The sequence below is a fragment of the Phalacrocorax carbo genome, chromosome 34 (genome assembly GCF_963921805.1).
Source record: "Phalacrocorax carbo chromosome 34, bPhaCar2.1, whole genome shotgun sequence".
Taxonomy (NCBI): Eukaryota; Metazoa; Chordata; class Aves; order Suliformes; family Phalacrocoracidae; genus Phalacrocorax; species Phalacrocorax carbo.
In genome coordinates this window covers 553,957-570,882 of record NC_087546.1, presented here as the reverse complement: position 1 = coordinate 570,882, position 16,926 = coordinate 553,957, and the positions used below count along the sequence as shown (strand labels likewise).

Below are 16,926 nucleotides of genomic sequence, written 5' to 3'. Positions count from 1 at the left end.
CACGCCGGGAGATGTAGTCCGAGCCACCCCACACGCCCCCCCACCCCGGTAACACAGACGCGGGGCCGGGGGTGGGGGGAGGCGGGTTTAATCCACGTCTCGCCGCTGGGGGCGGGTTTCGGGGGGGGTGGGGGGGGTGGGGGGCTGCCCCGGAGGGCGCCTGGGGGGTCAAGGGGCAGTTTCGGGGGCCTTGTCGTCATCAGGGGGGCAGTCGATGAAATCCGCCAGCATCGTGGCCGTCTCGTCCAGCTCCTGGGGGGGAGGCAGGTGTTGGGGGGGGGAGCAGGGGGGCCCCTGCCCCTCCCATTGCCCCCCCATCCCAGCCCCCCCCACCCCCCCAGTCCCCTGTACCTCCTCCTTGTCCGCGGGGGGCAAGGGCTCCTCCTCCAGCTGGGGGGGCGCAGGCAGGGGGCTGCTGCCCCCCCCGGGGGGCTCAGGGGGCAGGGGGGAATGGGCCACATCCAGGGCGGGGGGAGGCACCTCAGGAGGCTCCAGGAGGGGGGGTGGGGGCTCGGGGATGCTGGGGGGGGGTTCCCCCTCTTCCTCCACCCCCTCCTGGGCGGCTTTGGTCCCCTCTTCCTCCTCTTCTTCCTCTTCTTCCTCCTCCTCCTCCTCCTCCTCCTCGGCCGGGGCAGGCGGGTGGCCTTCGTCCACCTCCATCACCAGGGCACCGGTGTCCCCCGGGGGCGGGGGGGGCTCCTCAGGCACCGGGAGGGGCTGCCCCTCCTCGGCACCCCCTTCCTCCTCTTCCTCCTCTTCCTCCTCCTCCTCAGAGAGGCCTTCATCCTCCTCATACTCCTCCTCATCCTCCTCATACTCCTCGCCCAGTTCTTCCTCCTCATCAAACTCTTCCTCCTCCTCCTCCTCCTCCTCCTCTTCCTCCTCCTCAAAGAACTCTTCCTCACCGAACTCCTCTTCCTCCTCCTCCTCCTCCTCCTCCTCCTCTTCCTCCTCCTCGCTGCTGTTGATGTTGATCACGGCGGGGTCGGGCTCCCCAGGAACCCCTGGTGGCTCTGGGGGGGCAGCCGGGGGGAGGACGGGGGGCAGCGGCGGGGGAGGCGGCGGGGGCGGCGGGGGGGGCCCCGGCTCCTCGGGGGGCTCAGGGGGCGCCGGCGGGGGCGAGGGGGGCGGCGGGGGGGGCCCCCCGCTCTTGGGGGCGGGGGGCGAGGGGGGAGCACCCCGCTTGGGGACGATGACGACGCTGTCGTCCGAGTCGCTCTCCAGGGAGATCTCCACGTCCGAGGGCTCCTCCTTGTCGTAGTGCACGAAGACGGGGCGCCGGGGGCGCCCCCCCGCCGGGCCCCCCTCCTCCTCGCCCCCGGGGGCGGCGGGGGGCTGCCCGGCGGGGGCGTCCCCGGGGGGCTCCTCCGCCAGTGGCGGCAGCCGAGGGGGCCCCAGCGGGTTGGCGGGGGCGGCCCGGGGGGCCCCTGGGAAGGCAGGGGGCGGCAGGGGGCGGAACGGGGGGGCGGGGGGCTCCGGGGGGGCCCCCGGGATGGCGGGGGGGTGCAGGGGGGGCACCCAAGGCCGGGCCAGGGCGTTCGCCACCACCAGGGCTTCGGTGCAGACGGAGGAGACCTGGGGGGGGGGGTGTCAGGGGGTTACTGGGGCTGTGACTGGGTGTGGGGGGCCCTGGGGTGGTCCCTGCTGGGAGATGGGGGGGTCCCTGGGGGGATGGAGGGCCCTGGTGGTCCCGGTGCCCTGACGGGGGCGGGGCCCCATGGGGTCAGGCTGTGGGGTCAGGGGGTCTCTTGAGGGTCCCGGCTGTAGGACAGGGGGGTTTAGGTGTGCCTGGGGGTGCCCGGCTGTGAAATGGGGGGTCCCGAGGGGATAAGGGGGTCCCAGGGGGGATGAGAAGGTCCTCAGGGGCGTCGCAACCCTTGTGAACCTTAGCTGAGGGCTGGAGGGGGGCCCTGGGGGTCCCAGCTGTGAGACTGGGGGGACCCAGGGGGTGAAGGTGGTCCTCGGGGCGGGGCATGTGACCCTGGTGGGTCTCAGCCAAGGGCCGGGGGGGGCTGGGGGTCCCAGCTGTGAAATGGGGGGACCCGAGTGGCACAAGGAGAGACTCCAGAGGGATCAGGGGTGGGGGGAGGCAGGAGGGCTAGGGGGTCCCCGGGGCACAGGGACGCTCTGGGGTGGGGGGCACTGGGGAGGATTGGGGAGCCCTGGGGGTCCCAGCCCTGGGGTGGGGGGCTCTGGGGAGGATCGGGGGGCCCTGGGGGTCCCAGCCCTGGGGTGGGGGGCACTGGGGAGGATCGGGGAGCCCTGGGGGTCCCAGCCCTGGGGCGGGGGGCACTGGGGAGGATCGGGGAGCCCTGGGGGTCCCAGCCCTGGGGCGGGGGGCACTGGGGGTCCGCGTCCCGCTCACCTGGAGGGCCGGGTCGCGCTGGCCCTGGCCGAAGGCGCGCAGGGCGCAGTGCAGGGGGGGGGCCCCGGCGGGGGCGGGGGCCAGCACCAGGGCCAGCAGCAGCTGGTAGAGGGCGGCCCGGCACGGGGGGCTGGCGTAGGGGGTGCCGGGGGGGCCGGCGGCGGTGGGGGGCCCGGGGGGGGCCTCGCTCTGCGGCAGCCGCAGCAGGAGCGGCACCACCAGCTCCTGCAGACGCTGGTGGGGAGGGCGGGGGGGGGTGAGGGGAGGGGACACGGCCCCCCCCAGCCCCCCGGGGACCCGCAGTGCACGTGCCCCATCCCCCCACCATCACCCCGGCCCAATGGAGACCCCCATCGCCTGCCCCCCCACAGACACCCGCTACCTCCCCCCCAAACCCTATCACCCCGTTCCCATCAAGACCCCCCCTCCTCCCAGCAGCTCCCCCCACCCGCCCTTGAGGACCCCAAGGACCACCCCAGCTGCCCCCCAGAACCCCAGCCCGCGCCCCCAGCCCTGCGGAGCCCCCCCTCGCCCCCTTACCCGGTGTGTCTCCTCCTTGATCAGTGGCCCCCCCGTCAGGATGGCGCGACGCAGCGCTGGGGGGACACGGGGGTCAGCGACAGGGCGATCGAGGGGGGGTGTCCCCCTTTCCCCCACCCCACAACATCGACTGGGGGTCTTGGGCAGCCACAACAGGGCGATTGGGGGGCTCCCCTTTCCCCCGACCCCCCCACCAGCTATAGGGGGTCTCCATGGGGCAAGCACGGCCCCACCTTGGCCCCAAGGGAGGGGTGCAGCCCCCACGCCCCCAGGGGGGCCCGGCCCCCCAGTACCTCGCAGGGCAGCCCGGCAGACATCGCTGTTGGCCGCCGGCTCCAGCTTGCGGTGCAGGGCGGGGGCGTCCCCCCCGTCCCCCAGTTTGGGCCGTTTCGGGGCGCTGGGTTTGGGGTCTGCCTTCAGCTGCGGGGAGGAGAAAGAAGAGGGGGTACCGGGTGTCTGCGGGGGCGGGGGCGGGGGTCCGGGGCGGGCTCACCTTGATGCCCTCGGCGGGGGGGGTGATGTCGCTGAGGAGGTGGGCCAGCAGCACCTCGCCGGGGGCCCCGGGGCCCTGCAGGACCCCCGAGGCGGCGCCCGCCACCTCCACCCACAGCTCCAGCACCTGGTACAGGCGGGTGCGCACCGCGCTGGGGGCGCGGCCGTCAGGGGGGCGCGGGGACCCCCTCGCCCCGCCCTGTGCCCCCCGGCTGCCCCAGGGACCCCCAAACCCCACCCTGTGCCCCCCGGCTGCCCCAGGGACCCCCTCACCCCACCTTGTGCCCCCGGCTGCCCCAGGGACCCCCACACCCCGCCTTGTGCCCCCTGGCTGCCCCAGGGACCCCCTCACCCCGCCCTGTGCCCCCTGGCTGCCCCAGGGACCCCCACACCCTGCCTTGTGCCCCCGGCTGCCCCAGGGACCCCCACACCCCGCCCTGTGCCCCCCGGCTGCCCCAGGGACCCGTACACCCCGCCCTGTGCCCCCGGCTGCCCCAGGGACCCCCTCACCCCACCTTGTGCCCCCCGGCTACCCCAGGGACCCCCACACCCCGCCCTGTGCCCCCCGGCTGCCCCAGGGACCCCCACACCCTGCCTTGTGCCCCCGACTGCCCCAGGGACCCCCTCACCCCGCCCTGTGCCCCCCGGCTGCCCCAGGGACCCCCACACCCTCCCTTGTGCCCACCGGCTGCCCCAGGGACCCCCTCACCCCGCCCTGTGCCCCCCGGCTGCCCCAGGGACCCCCACACCCTGCCTTGTGCCCCCGACTGCCCCAGGGACCCCCACACCCCGCCTTGTGCCACCCGGCTGCCCCAGGGACCCCCACACCCCGCCTTGTGCCCCCGACTGCCCCAGGGACCCCCTCACCCCGCCCTGTGCCCCCCGGCTGCCCCAGGGACCCCTACACCCCGCCCTGTGCCCCCGGCTGCCCCAGGGACCCCCTCACCCCACCTTGTGCCCCCCAGCTGCCCCAGGGACCCCCTCACCCCACCTTGTGCCCCCGGCTGCCCCAGGGACCCCCACACCCCGCTTTGTGCCCAACTGCCCGCAGGACCCCCAACCACCCCCCCGTGGCCCCCACTGCTCTGGCACAGCAGAGACGGACCCAGGGACCCCCAGCCCCCGCCCGGGATCAGCAGGGAGCCACGGGGGCGCCCCCGCGCCCCAGGCCCGGCCCCGCTGCGGGGGAGCCCCCCGGTACCTGAAGGGCTTCTCCTGCCCCGGCAGCGCGGCCTCGCGGGCGCCGCTCCAGGCGCTCAGCACCTGCGGGAAGAGGCGGCCCAGGACGCTGCCCCAGCGCACCAGGCGCGCCCCACACCTGCGGGGGAGCGTCAGGCCTGCGCATGGCCCCCCAGGGGCACCCACAGACCCCCAGGGGGGATGCTGTGACCCCCCCCCAGGGCACCCCACAGCCCCCCAGGGGTGCCCCAGGGCACCCACAGACCCCCAGGGGCGCCCTCTGGCCCCTCAGGGCACCCCACAGCCCTCCAGGGGCACCCCATGGCACCCACAGACCCCCAGGGGCACCCACAACCCCCCCCCAGGGCACCCCACAGACCCCAGGGGCACCCACAGACCCCAGGGGCACCCCAGGGAACCCACAGACCCCCCAAGGGAACCCCAGGGCATCCACAGACCCCAGGACAACTCTTGACCCCGCAGGGCACCCCACAGCCTCCCAGGGGCACCCACAGACCCCCAGGGACACCCCGCGGCCCCCCACATGCCCCCATGGCAGCCCTTCCCTCCCTACTCCTCTCCCAGCATGCCTCCACCGCGCTCAGAGTCCCCCAAGCACCCCCAGTTCCCTCCCAGTTCACCCCAGTTCCCTGCTAGCACAGCTCCACTGTTGCCAGTCCCCCCCAGCACAGCTCCGGCACCTCCAATACCCGCAAAAGCTGTCCGAACCCTCCCGGTTCCCCCCAGCTGCCTCCCCGCACAGCCCCGAGTACCCCCCCAAAAGCCCCCCCTTGCCCCCCGCGCACTGCAGTTCCCTCCCAGCACAACCCCAGTGTCCCCAGTCACCCCCAACCCCCCCGGACTCACGCCAGGATGAGGGAGGAGAGCACGTCCAGCATGTCCAGGTGCACCGAGGGCAGCAGCAGCATCTTCAGGGGACCGTCCCCAAACCAGTTCTGGGGCGACAGGGCACGGTTGGGATCCGGGGCGTCCCCTCTGCACCCCAGATGCCCCCCCCCCATAAGCAGCAAGGACGCAGCCGGGGGCTCAGCTGCCCCGGGGGGCTCGGGGACCGTCCCCCGCCACACTCACAATGTTCTTGCTGGTGATGTTCAGGGCACGGCAGATGAGGTCCAAAATGTCCTGGACGGGGACGGTGACGGGCGCCACGAAATCCTTGCTGCCAGGGAAGGGGGGTCAGGGGGGGCCGGGGGTCCAGGGGGCACGGCTGGGGGGCTGGGAAGGGGGGGGGGCAGTCCTGGGAGAGTCGGGGGGGGCGATACCTGAGCAGGAGCTGGAGCACCCGGGCCAGCCCCGAGAAGCGGTTGTGCAGGGTGAGCACGAAGCCGGTGTCCCCGTCCTGGGGGGCCGGCAGCAGCATCTCCACCCCCGGCCCCTCGTAGGGCAGCGGGTCTGGGGGGGCAGCGTCAGCGCCGAGGCAGCCCCAGGAGCCCCCCGGGATCCGGCAGCCTCCAGAGACCCCCAAACATCCCTCAGAGTCCCTCCAACCCCACACCATCTAACAGAGCCTCTATTTGTGCTACGTCCCCCCAAACACCCCTCGGAGTCTCGCCATCCCTCCAGAGCCCCCCAGAACCACCTGAGTGTGTCCCTGTGCTGCCACTGTCTCCCCAAAACACTTCTCGGGGTCCTCACAGCCCCCCAAACTACTGCTCAGGGTTTCTCTACCCTCTCAGCATCCCCAAAGCAGTTTCTGAATGTCTTTGTGCTCACAGAATCTCCCAAAACCACGCCTGAGAGTCTCCCCATCCCCCCAGAGCCCCCCAAAACCACCCAGGGGTCTCCCCATCCCCCCAGAGCCCCCCAAAACCATGCTTCAGAGTCTCCCCATCCCCCCAGAGCCCCCCAAAACCACCCAGGGGTCTCTCCATCCCCCCAGAGCCCCCCAAAACCACCTTTCAGGATCCGTTCATCCCCCAAACACCCCTCAGGGTCCCTCTGTGCCCCCAGAGCCCCCCAAGCCACCCCTCAGAGTCTCTCTGCGCCCCCCCCCCGAGCCCCCCAAGCCCCTCCCGGGGGTCCCTCCGTGCCGCAGCGCCCGCCCACCGGTCTCGCTGCCCTCGAAGAGGGCCCCGAGCAGCCCGTGCAGGGTGGCCAGCAGCCCCTGCACCTCCTGGTTCCAGCACTCCGTGTGCCGCAGCCCCTGCGAGAAGCCCCGGCCCAGGGCCGGCAGCAGCGCGTAGCACTCGCAGGCCAGCTGGGGGGGGAGGCACGCGTCAGGACCCCCGCCGCCCTCCCCACGGCGCTGCCACGAGCCCCCAGGAGCCCCCCATGACCCCCCGAGAGCTGCCCCAGCCCCCCAAGGTCCCTCCAGGGACTGTTTTTGTGCCCATGAGCTCGCCCAGGTGCCCATTCCCCCACTGACAGCCCTGGCCCCCCCAGGGCTGCCCCGGACCCCTGCGCCCCCCAAGAACCACCCCAGCCCTCCCCCAGGGGTCCCCACTGCCCCCCACAGCCCCCAGGACATACCCCGGCCCCCACAGGGCTCCCTCAGCCCCACAGGACAGCCCCACCTCCAGCCCCACCCCAACGGCTTCGGGGTCCCCCCCCCCCGGCTGCCCCGTGTACCTGCTGCAGCTGCGGGGACTCGGAGTCGATGCGGGAGAGGAAATACGCCGCCAGCTTTCCCTGCGGAGGCGAGGGGTGACGGGGGGACGCGACAGAGCACGAGCCCCCCTCCCCCAACCCCGGCCCGGCCTCCCGGAGCCCCCCCAGCCCCCAACCCCCGGGGGGGTGCTCACCCGCATGGAGCCGCAGGCCCGGGGGTAGAAGGTCATGCAGGACTTGACGCCCTCCAGCGTGGAGACCTCGCACTGCGGGGGGGCGAGGGGGGCTGGCACAGAGCCCGAGAGCCCCCCGAGACCCCCCTCCCAACCCCTTCTGTCCCCACAGCCCCCCTCAGACCCTCTATGTTCCCTAAATCGCGTCACGTGCCCCCCAGCCCTCCGTGGCACCTCTTCACCCCCCGTCTGTCCTTTAAGCCCACCAAAGAGTACCCCCCGCCTCTCTGTGCCCCCTAACTGTGCCCCAACCCCTCCAAGAGCCCCTCTGGAACGCCCCTCATCCTCTGTGGGACCCTCCCAAGCCCACCCCCAGCCCTCCTAGATGCCCCCAGCCACCCCCTGATTCTCTCTGGACCCCCTGTGACCCCCCCCAGCCCCATCACGAGTCTCCCTGGGACCCCACTCATCCCCAAGTCCTCCTCAGACCCCCTGGACCACCCCATGAGCCCTCCCAGACCCCCTGTAACGCCCCCTCACTCCCTCTACGACACTCCTCAGCCCTTCCATGAGCCCACCCCCACCCCACCCCGCCCCTCCCAGCCCCTCTATGAGCCCTCCCCAGCCCTGCCGCGAGCCCCCTCCCCAGCCCCCCCGCGAGCCCCCTCCCCAGCCCCCCCGCGAGCCCCCTCCCCACCTCGGGCTTGAGGGCCAGCAGGGAGGTGAGCAGCCCGGGGATGTGGTTGGTGCCGATGTCCCGCGCCAGCTCGGGCAGCTGGGAGGAGAAGCGCAGCAGGTCGTGCAGCACCGCCACGCCCAGCGCCATGGTGGGGGCCGGGTCCTGCGACTGGGGAGGGGTATGGGGTGCTCAGCGCAGCACCCCCTCCTTGGGACGGCCCCCCGCGCCCTCGCAGCGCGCCCAGTCGCCCACTGCCCCCAGCCCGCCCCGGGTCGTGCTGCCCTCCAGCCCCCTGGGGACCCCCCCAGGCCACTCCAGCCCCACAAGGACCCTCCCAGCCCCCTCCAGCCCCACAAGGACCCTCCCAGCCCCCCAGTGACCCTCCCATCCCCCCAGGGAGCCCCCAGACCGCTCCAGCCCCGCAGCGAGCCCCCTCAGGGACCCCACCAGACCCCTCCGGCATGGCACAGAACCCCCAGGGACCCCCCAGACCCCTCCAGTCCCCCATGGAACCCTGAGGGACCCTCCCAGACCCCCAGGGACCCCCCCAGACCCCTCCAGTCCCCCATGGAGCCCTGAGGGACCCTCCCAGCCCCCCAGGGACCCCCCCAGACTGCTCCAGCCCCCCAGGGAACCCCCCAGACCCCTCCAGCCCCCCATGGAACCCTGAGGGACCCTCCCGGACCCTCAGGGACCCTCTAGAGGACCACCACAGCCCCCCCAGGGACCCCACCAGACCCCTCCAGCCCCCCATGGAACCCTCCCGGACCCCCAGGGACCCTCTAGAGGACCCCCCCAGCCCCCCAGGGACCCCTCAGGGACCCCGGCCCCACCTGGAGGAGGTGCTGCAGGCAGCGCAGCCAGCCCAGGCAGTGCTGCTGGAAGGGCTCCGTCGGGCTCTCGCTCACCAGCAGCGACAGCAGGCACAGCCCCTCAAACCTGCAACGCCATTGGCTGCCGCACGCAGGGCCCGCCCCCGCGGCCCCCGCCAGCCAATGGCCGGCCCCGCCCTCCCCGCCCCGCCGGGGCTCCCACTCGCGATTGGCTGCTGCCGCACCGGTTCCCACTCATCACATGGGGAGCCAATGGGAGGGAGCACAACATGGGTGTGGTGTGGCAGGCAATGCCTGATTGGCTACCTGCCTGCATGACCCCACCCACTCATGCAAGAGCTGACTGTTGATTGGCTGGCATCCCACCTAGTCCCACCCACCCCATATTGGGGATCCAATAGGAAGCAAGATATTGAGGGTGTGGCACAGGCGGGGCACGCTCCCTCTGATTGGCTATTCTGCTAGGCCAATAGGACACAGCAGCACAGGAATGTGGCACTATGGTAACTCGTCATTGGCTGCCCCTTGACCTACTCCCACCCACCCATAATAAAGCAACCAATGAGAAACCGGGTTCTGGCACTGCATGTGGCACATCCTCCTCCTCATTGGCTACTGCCCATGCAGCCCTGCCCACAAAATACAAAACCTCTCCTGATTGGTTTATCCCACCCCCCTGAAAACAACCATCCAATAGCAACACAATGGCACAGCAGAAGACCGTTCCCATTGGCCAGTGAAGTAACCGAACCCCCTGCGTGACCTGAGGCCACCTTCTCATTGGTTCACATCTCGGTTCTGGCCCTGCCCCCCCAGCACAGCAGCCAATGAGGAAGAGGCCAGCAACCAAACCCTGCGCCCCGATTGGCTGCAGCAGCCGTCACTCACCGGGTCTTCATGGAGCCGAGGCGGGCGCTGGTGACACCGACGAGGCCGCCGATGGCCTGGGCGCTCTGGGGTCACGGGGTCAGGGGTCACGAGGGTGTCAGGGGTCACGGGAGGTCCCGGGGGCCACGCGGGGGAGGGGATAGGAGGGGGTCGGAGTCACGTGAATAGGTCACGTGGGGGTGGGGGCGACCGGGGGTCACGTGGGGCTTAACGGGAGGGAGAGGGGGAGGGTTCCCGGTGCGGGGAGTCCCAGGGCCCGCGGGGTCCCGCCCGGTGCTGGGGGAGGGTCCCGCTCCCGGGGGCGGAGAGGGGAGGAGGTTCCGGTCCTCGGGGGGGGGGGGGTCCCGGTGCCCTCGGAGGGGAGGGGGGGGGGGAGGGGTCCCGCTCCCGGCCCCGCACCTGCGTGCCCGCGCTGTCCCGCAGGCCCCGCACCAGCCCCGGGAGCGCGCGCCGGGAGGGGGGGAGCGCGCTCAGCGCCTCCAGCAGCGGCGCGGCGGGGGCGCGCGCCGCCGCCACCGCCGCCATCGCCGCCGCACGCGCGCGTCACCGCCGGGTGCCCGGGCGCCGTCCGATGACGTCGGGGCGCGCGGAGGGGCGGGGCCTCGGGGAGGTAAGGCGGGGCCTCGGGGTGTGGGGGCGGGGTTTCAGGTGGAAGGCGGGGCCTCGGGGAGGGGTCATTGCCGTTTCCCCGAATACGCCGTGACGTCCCCGCCCCTCCTCCCCGGCGCGCCTCCGGATTGGCTGAGCCGCCCGCCCCTCCCCCACGTGACCCGGGGCTTGGCCATGGCCTCGCTGCGGCCCGCGGTGCCGCCCCGCCGGGCCCGGGCACCCGCCAGCGCCGCGTAGGGACGGGGTCACCGGGACCCCTCCGGGACCCCCGGGACCGCCCCGGGCACCCGCCAGCGCCGCGTAGGGACGGGGTCACCGGGACCCCTCCGGGACCCCCGGGACCGCCCCGGGCACCCGCCAGCGCCGCGTAGGGACGGGGTCACCGGGACCCCTCCGGGACCCCCGGGACCGCCCCGGGCACCCGCCAGCGCCGCGTAGGGACGGGGTCACCGGGACCCCTCCGGGACCCCCCGGGACCGCCCCGGGCACCCGCCAGCGCCGCGTAGGGACGGGGTCACCGGGACCCCTCCGGGACCCCCGGGACCGCCCCGGGCACCCGCCAGCGCCGCGTAGGGACGGGGTCACCGGGACCCCTCCGGGACCCCCGGGACCGCCCCGGGCACCCGCCAGCGCCGCGTAGGGACGGGGTCACCGGGACCCCTCCGGGACCCCCGGGACCGCCCCGGGCACCCGCCAGCGCCGCGTAGGGACGGGATCACCGGGACCCTCGGGACCCCTCCGGCCCCAGCATGGGGGAGAAGGCGGGCACCAGGTGAGGGGGCCGGACACGCCGCGCGTGGGGTGACAGGACAGCTCCCGGGGCTGTCTGTCCGTCCGTCCGTGTGTCCCCCCGGGCACGGGGGGGGGCGGGGGGGGCGAGGGGGGGTTGGGCAGGGGAAGTGCCGGGGGGCCGGAAGAGGCAGGAGGGGGAGGAAACACTGACCGCAGGGCGGGGGGGCCCCTCTGCACCCCGAATTGGGAGGGGGTGACTTCCTGCGGGCAGAAAACAGGAACTGCCATGCCCAGTGCCCCCCCCCGTGCCCCCCCAGAGCCTCCCCCCAGTGCCCCCCAGAGCCTCCCCCCGTGCCCCCCCAGTGCCCCTAGTCTAGTTGGGGGCAGGGAGTCAGGCCCCCTCCCCCTGCTCTGAGGAGTTTGGGGGGTCCTGGCACACTTTGGGGGGCTCCTGCCAGGGAGGTTCAGTGCCTGGGGGGATGGGTGCATTTGGGGGAGCTGGGGGGGAGGGGTGCAGTGGGTGTGGGTGGTGCCCTCAAAAGGGGATGTGGGGAAAGACTCATACTTTGCCCCCCAAAACGCCTTCTTCCCCCAAAACACCCAAACCCCCCCAAAAAAAGAAAACATTTTGACCCATTTTTTGTCCTGTAGGGTGTTCAAGAAATCCAGCCCCAACTGCAAGGTGAGGACCTGGGGTGGGGTGTCACCCCGTGCACCCCCCCGGGGGGGCCTGGGGACCCCCAATCTGCCAGTTACCTGTGGCATGAGCTGCACCTGTTCTCAGCCCTGTGTGGGGAGGGGGGGGTGTTACCACCCACCTGCTGGCAATTTGGGGGAGGGGGGCCCATCTCAGGGGGCTGCTGACCCCGTCCTTGGGGGGTATCCCCATGACCTGACCCCCCTGAACCTTCCCCCCCCCAGCTCACCGTCTACTTGGGCAAGAGGGACTTTGTGGATCACCTGGACCGGGTGGACCCTGTGGGTCAGTGGGGGTTTGGGGGATCCTGGGGGGGCTGCCGGGGGTTTTGGAGGGTCCTGGGGGGATTGGCACAGACCGTTGGGAGCGTCTGGGGTGGGGGTGGGGCTGCTTGAGGATTTGGGGGTCCTTGAAGGGTCGGGGGGGGGGGCTGCTGGGGGGTTAGGGGTTTGCTGGGGAGTTTGGAGGGTCCAGGGTTGGGGGGATTGGGGGGGCTGCTGGGGGTTTTGGGGGATCCTGGAGGGTTTAGAGGTGCGCTCCTGGAGGGTTTGGGGGCACCTGGGGGGTGCAGAGGGGCTGATGAGGTATTTGAGGGGATTTGGGGGGGGTGCAGAGGAGCTGCAGGAGGGGTGGGGCAGCCCCACTGACACCCCCTCCCCTTGCAGACGGGGTGGTGCTGGTGGACCCCGACTACCTGAAGGACCGGAAAGGTGAGGGCCAGGGGGACACACGGCATCGGGGGGGGCTCTTGCCCCACCCCACACCCCCCCCGGGGGACGCCCAGGTCTCCCTCCGACGCCTGGGTCCCACGGCCGCCCCCCAACCCCGCAGTGTTCGTGACGCTGACGTGCGCCTTCCGCTACGGCCGGGAGGACCTGGACGTGCTGGGCCTCTCCTTCCGCAAGGACCTGTTCGCCGCCACGTGCCAGGCCGTGCCCCCCCTGCCCGAGGAGCGCCGGCCCCCCACCCGCCTGCAGCAGCGCCTGCTCCGCAAGCTGGGCCCCGCCGCGCACCCCTTCGCCTTCACGGTGAGCGGCCCCGCGGCCGGCCCGGGGGTCCCCTGCCCCAAAGCCACCCCCAGGGTCCCCCCCCAACCACTGGGGGGGCAGAGCCAGCCCCTCGCGGCCTCTCCCCCCTACTCCACCCGCCTTGTTACCCCCCCTCTCGCCCCCCCCCAGATCCCCCAGAACCTGCCCTGCTCCGTGACGCTGCAGCCGGGCCCTGAGGACACCGGCAAGGTGGGGCTGGCGGGAGTTGGGGGGGCTCAGGGGTCATCTGGGCGAGAGAGGAGGGGCTCAGGGAGCTGGGAGGGTGTGGGGCGCAAAGCAGGGCTGTAAGGGGGTTTTTCCGTGGACGGGGGCTTTGAAGGGGCTGTGGGGGTGGGATTGGGGCAGGGGTGAAAAGATGGGGGGTGTTACGGGGGTCCCATCCCTTGTCCCCCCCCTCCCCAGGCCTGCGGCGTCGACTTCGAGATTCGGGCGTTCTGCGCTAAATCCCTGGAGGAGAAAATCCACAAGAGGTGGGAGGAACCCAGGGGTCCGGCTGCCCCCTCCCCGCCCCCTCTCGGGGGGTCCCAGGGGCCCGGCTGCCCCCTGCCCCTCCCCGCCCCCTCTCGGGGGGTCCCAGGGGCCCGGCTGCCCCCTCCCCACCCCCTCTCAGGGGGTCCCAGGGGCCCGGCTGCCCCCTCCCCACCCCCTCTCAGGGGGTCCCAGGGACCCGGCTGCCCCCTGCCCCCTCCCCGCCCCTTCTCTGGGGGTCCCAGGGGCCCGGCTGCCCCCTCCCCGCCCCCTCTCTGGGGGTCCCAGGGGCCTGGCTGCCCCCTCCCCGCCCCCTCTCTGGGGGTTCCAGGGGCCCGGCTGCCCCCTGCCCCCTCCCCGCCCCCTCTCGGGGGGTCCCAGGGGCCCGGCTGCCCCCTCCCCGCCCCCTCTCGGGGGGTCCCAGGGGCCCGGCTGCCCCCTCCCCGCCCCCTCTCTGGGGGGTCCCAGGGGCCCGGCTGCCCCCTCCCCGCCCCCTCTCTGGGGGTCCCAGGGGCCCGGCTGCCCCCTCCCCGCCCCCTCTCTGGGGGTCCCAGGGGCCCGGCTGCCCCCTCCCCGCCCCCTCTCTGGGGGTCCCAGGGGCCCGGCTGCCCCCTCCCCGCCCCCTCTCTGGGGGTCCCAGGGGCCCGGCTGCCCCTCCCCGCCCCACCTCCGGGGGTCGCAGGCGCCTGGAGCCCGTCCCCCCGCAGGAACTCGGTGCGGTTGGTGATCCGGAAGGTGCAGTATGCGCCCGAGCAGCCCGGCCCCCAGCCCAGCGCCGAGACCACCCGGCACTTCCTCATGTCCGAGCGCTCCCTGCACCTGGAGGCCTCGCTGGACAAGGAGGTGGGGGGCTGGGGTGGGGTCCCAGGTGGGGGGCGGGGGCCGGAGGGGGCTGCAGGAGGCATTGGGGGTCCCAGGTGTGGGGCCGGAGGGGTCTGTAGGGGTGGTTGGGAGTCTCAGGTGGGGGGCAGGGGCCAGGGGGGCTCTGGGCAGGGGTTGGGGGTGCTGTGGGGCAGGTCGGGGGGTCGCAGCGGTGCTGAGCGGCTGCCCCCCCTCCCCTCCCCAGCTGTACTATCACGGGGAGCCCCTGAATGTCAACGTCCACGTCACCAACAACTCCAGCAAGAGCATCAAGAGGATCAAGATCGCTGGTATGGGGCTGGGGGGGCGGGGGGGACACGGGGGGCTGGAGGGGAGAGGGGGGATGGTGGAGGGAACGTGGGGGGCTGGGGGTGACATGGGGGCACGTGGGGAGGTTTGGGAGGCTGTTGGAGGGGACAGGGGTGGCGCAGCGTGGTGGGATGGGGGGCCTGGGGGGGCTGGGGGTGACCCATCCCCGTCCCCACAGTGCGACAGTTCGCCGACATCTGCCTCTTCAGCACCGCCCAGTACAAGTGTCCTGTGGCCCAGATCGAGCAGGAGTGAGTGACCCCCACGGGACCCCCTTGGGAGCCCCCAGGACCTCCCCTGGGACCCCCTGAACCCCCCCGGGGCCCCGCAAGACCCCTCAACCCTACAGGCACCCCCAAAAAAATCCCCGGGGGACCCCCCAACCCCTTGCGCTGGCAGTGACCCTGCTTGACCCCAGGCCTGACCCGTTGCCCGTGGGGTGACCCCCCCCGTCCTTGGGGTGACCCCCCCCGTCCTTGGGGTGACCCCCCCTGTCCTTGGGGTGACCCCCCCTGTCCTTGGGGTGACCCTTGACCCCTTTGCCCCTGGGATGGCACTTGACCCATTGTCCTTGGCGTCTCCCCCGGACGCCCCCATGCCCGGGGGGATCCCCTGACCTCTTTGCCCCTGGGGTGACCCCGTGCCCCCGCAGGGACCAGGTGCCCCCCAGCGCCACCTTCTGCAAGGTGTACACCCTGACCCCGCTGCTGCGGCACAACCGGGACCGGCGCGGGCTGGCGCTGGACGGCAAGCTGAAACACGAGGACACCAACCTGGCCTCCAGCACCATGTGAGGGGGGGCACAGCCGGGGGGGGCACGGCCTGGGGAGGGGGGCACGGCCGGGGTCACCAACCTGGCCTCCAGCACCATGTGAGGGGGGGCACAGCCGGGGGGGGCACGGCCCGGGGAGGGGGGCACGGCCGGGGTCACCAACCTGGCCTCCAGCACCATGTGAGGGGGGGCACAGCCGGGGGAGGCACGGCCTGGGGAGGGGGGCACGGCCGGGGTCACCAACCTGGCCTCCAGCACCATGTGAGGGGGGGCACGGCCCAGGGAGGGGGGGCACGGCCCAGGGGGTGACACCCCCCTGCGCCCCTGCACTGGCGTTGGGCAGAGCTGGGGGGGTTCAGGGTGGGGGTGGGGGGGGGTCGGGGGGTTGTCGTTGCGTTGTGTTGCCCCCACCCCCCCCGCTAACCCTCTCTCGCAGCGTGAAGGAGGGGGCGAACAGGGAGGTTCTGGGGATCCTGGTCTCCTACCGCGTCAAGGTGAAGCTGGTGGTGGCCCGTGGAGGGTATGTGCCCCACCCCCCACACCCCCCTGTGCCCCCCCAGACCCCCCCAGGCCGCCCCTGCACCCCCTGACCCCCTTCCTCCCCACAGGGATGTCTCGGTGGAGCTCCCCTTCATCCTCATGCACCCGAAGCCCCTCGAGCCCTGCCCGCCCCCACGGCCGCCATCAGGTAAGGGTTAACCTGGGGGGGGGGGCACCAGGGATTGGGGGGGGTCCTGCGACCCCCAGCATCACCCCGACCCCCCCGTGCCCCCCCAGCCCTCCCCGAGACAGACGCCCCTGTGGACACCAACCTCATTGAGTTTGAGACCAAGTGAGTGATGGGAGTAACTGGGGGGGGAGGGGCAAAGACACCCACACCCCCCCCGCGGGCAGAGAGCCCCTGGGGGGGTGTGGGGGGTCCCTGAGGGCAGGGTGGGGTTGGGGGGTCCAGGGAGCGGATTTGGGGATCCTTGGTACAGGAGCTGGGGGAGGGGAAGCCCTGGGTGGGTGGGGGCTGCTCTTCACTGCGGGGGGGTGTAATTCGGGGACTGCCCCCGTGTCCCGTCCCCCCCCCCTTGTCGTCCCCCCCCCCCTTGTCCCCCCCCCCCTTGTCCCCCCCCCCCTTGTCCCCCCCCCCCTTGTCCCCCCCCCAGCTACGGGCAGGACGACGACATCGTCTTCGAGGATTTCGCCCGTCTGCGCCTGAAGGGGCTGAAGGACGAGAAGGATGACGAGGACCAGCTCGGCTAGGGACCCCCCCAGGACCCCCGCCGGGACCCCCAGCCCTCCCCAAGGCCCCCCAATATCTGACTGCTGTAAGGGGTGTCCCCTCCCTTCCCCACACCCCGGGGTGGGGTGCCATTTCAAGGGGACCCCCAACCCCTCCCCCCAAGCACTGGACTCGACTGGGCATTACCCCTCCCCCCGCCCCTCCCCCCGCCCCTCCCCCCACTGTTTATATGTACATTAATTTTTAAAGATGTTTTGGGGACCCCCCCCCCGTCCCTCCCCCGCCCCCCCCAGCTGCCTCTGAGCGGCGTTGGGGACACGGGGGGGGTCGTTGGGGTAAATAAAACCTTTGAGCCAAGCTTGGTGTGAGGTGGGTGATGGGGGGGGGGGGGAAGGGGGGGAGAAGGGGCTGGGGTCCCCTCCGCGTGCACCCCGGCCTGGCGGCGTGGGAGGACCACGGGCCATCGAGCGCCGTCCTAGAG

The 16,926-nt window shown here is 73.0% G+C and overlaps 2 protein-coding genes across 2 annotated transcripts; one reads left to right on the top strand and one right to left on the bottom strand.

The window, feature by feature from the left end:
* Window positions 1-67: 67 nt before the first annotated feature.
* On the bottom strand, window positions 68-10,294 carry PELP1 (proline, glutamate and leucine rich protein 1). The gene is made up of 17 exons (XM_064437639.1): window positions 10,117-10,294; window positions 9,718-9,782; window positions 8,830-8,935; window positions 8,015-8,164; window positions 7,339-7,410; window positions 7,166-7,225; window positions 6,644-6,794; window positions 5,860-5,989; window positions 5,669-5,756; window positions 5,444-5,532; window positions 4,599-4,715; window positions 3,399-3,549; window positions 3,199-3,325; window positions 2,906-2,961; window positions 2,366-2,599; window positions 352-1,575; window positions 68-252 (listed from the first exon to the last, which is right to left on the bottom strand). Exons 1-17 carry the CDS (start codon window positions 10,240-10,242, stop codon window positions 169-171), a joined length of 3,030 nt encoding a protein of 1,009 aa, XP_064293709.1. The 5' UTR covers window positions 10,243-10,294; the 3' UTR covers window positions 68-168.
* Window positions 10,295-10,434: 140 nt separating this feature from the next.
* On the top strand, window positions 10,435-16,802 carry ARRB2 (arrestin beta 2). Its single transcript, XM_064437646.1, has 15 exons — window positions 10,435-11,098; window positions 11,710-11,740; window positions 11,980-12,040; window positions 12,421-12,465; window positions 12,587-12,783; window positions 12,934-12,993; window positions 13,207-13,274; window positions 13,980-14,115; window positions 14,339-14,423; window positions 14,621-14,693; window positions 15,095-15,232; window positions 15,651-15,734; window positions 15,823-15,902; window positions 15,992-16,046; window positions 16,369-16,802. The coding sequence occupies exons 1-15, from the start codon at window positions 11,076-11,078 to the stop codon at window positions 16,463-16,465; spliced, it is 1,233 nt and encodes a 410-aa protein (XP_064293716.1). The 5' UTR covers window positions 10,435-11,075; the 3' UTR covers window positions 16,466-16,802.
* The last annotated feature ends 124 nt before the right edge of the window (window positions 16,803-16,926 follow it).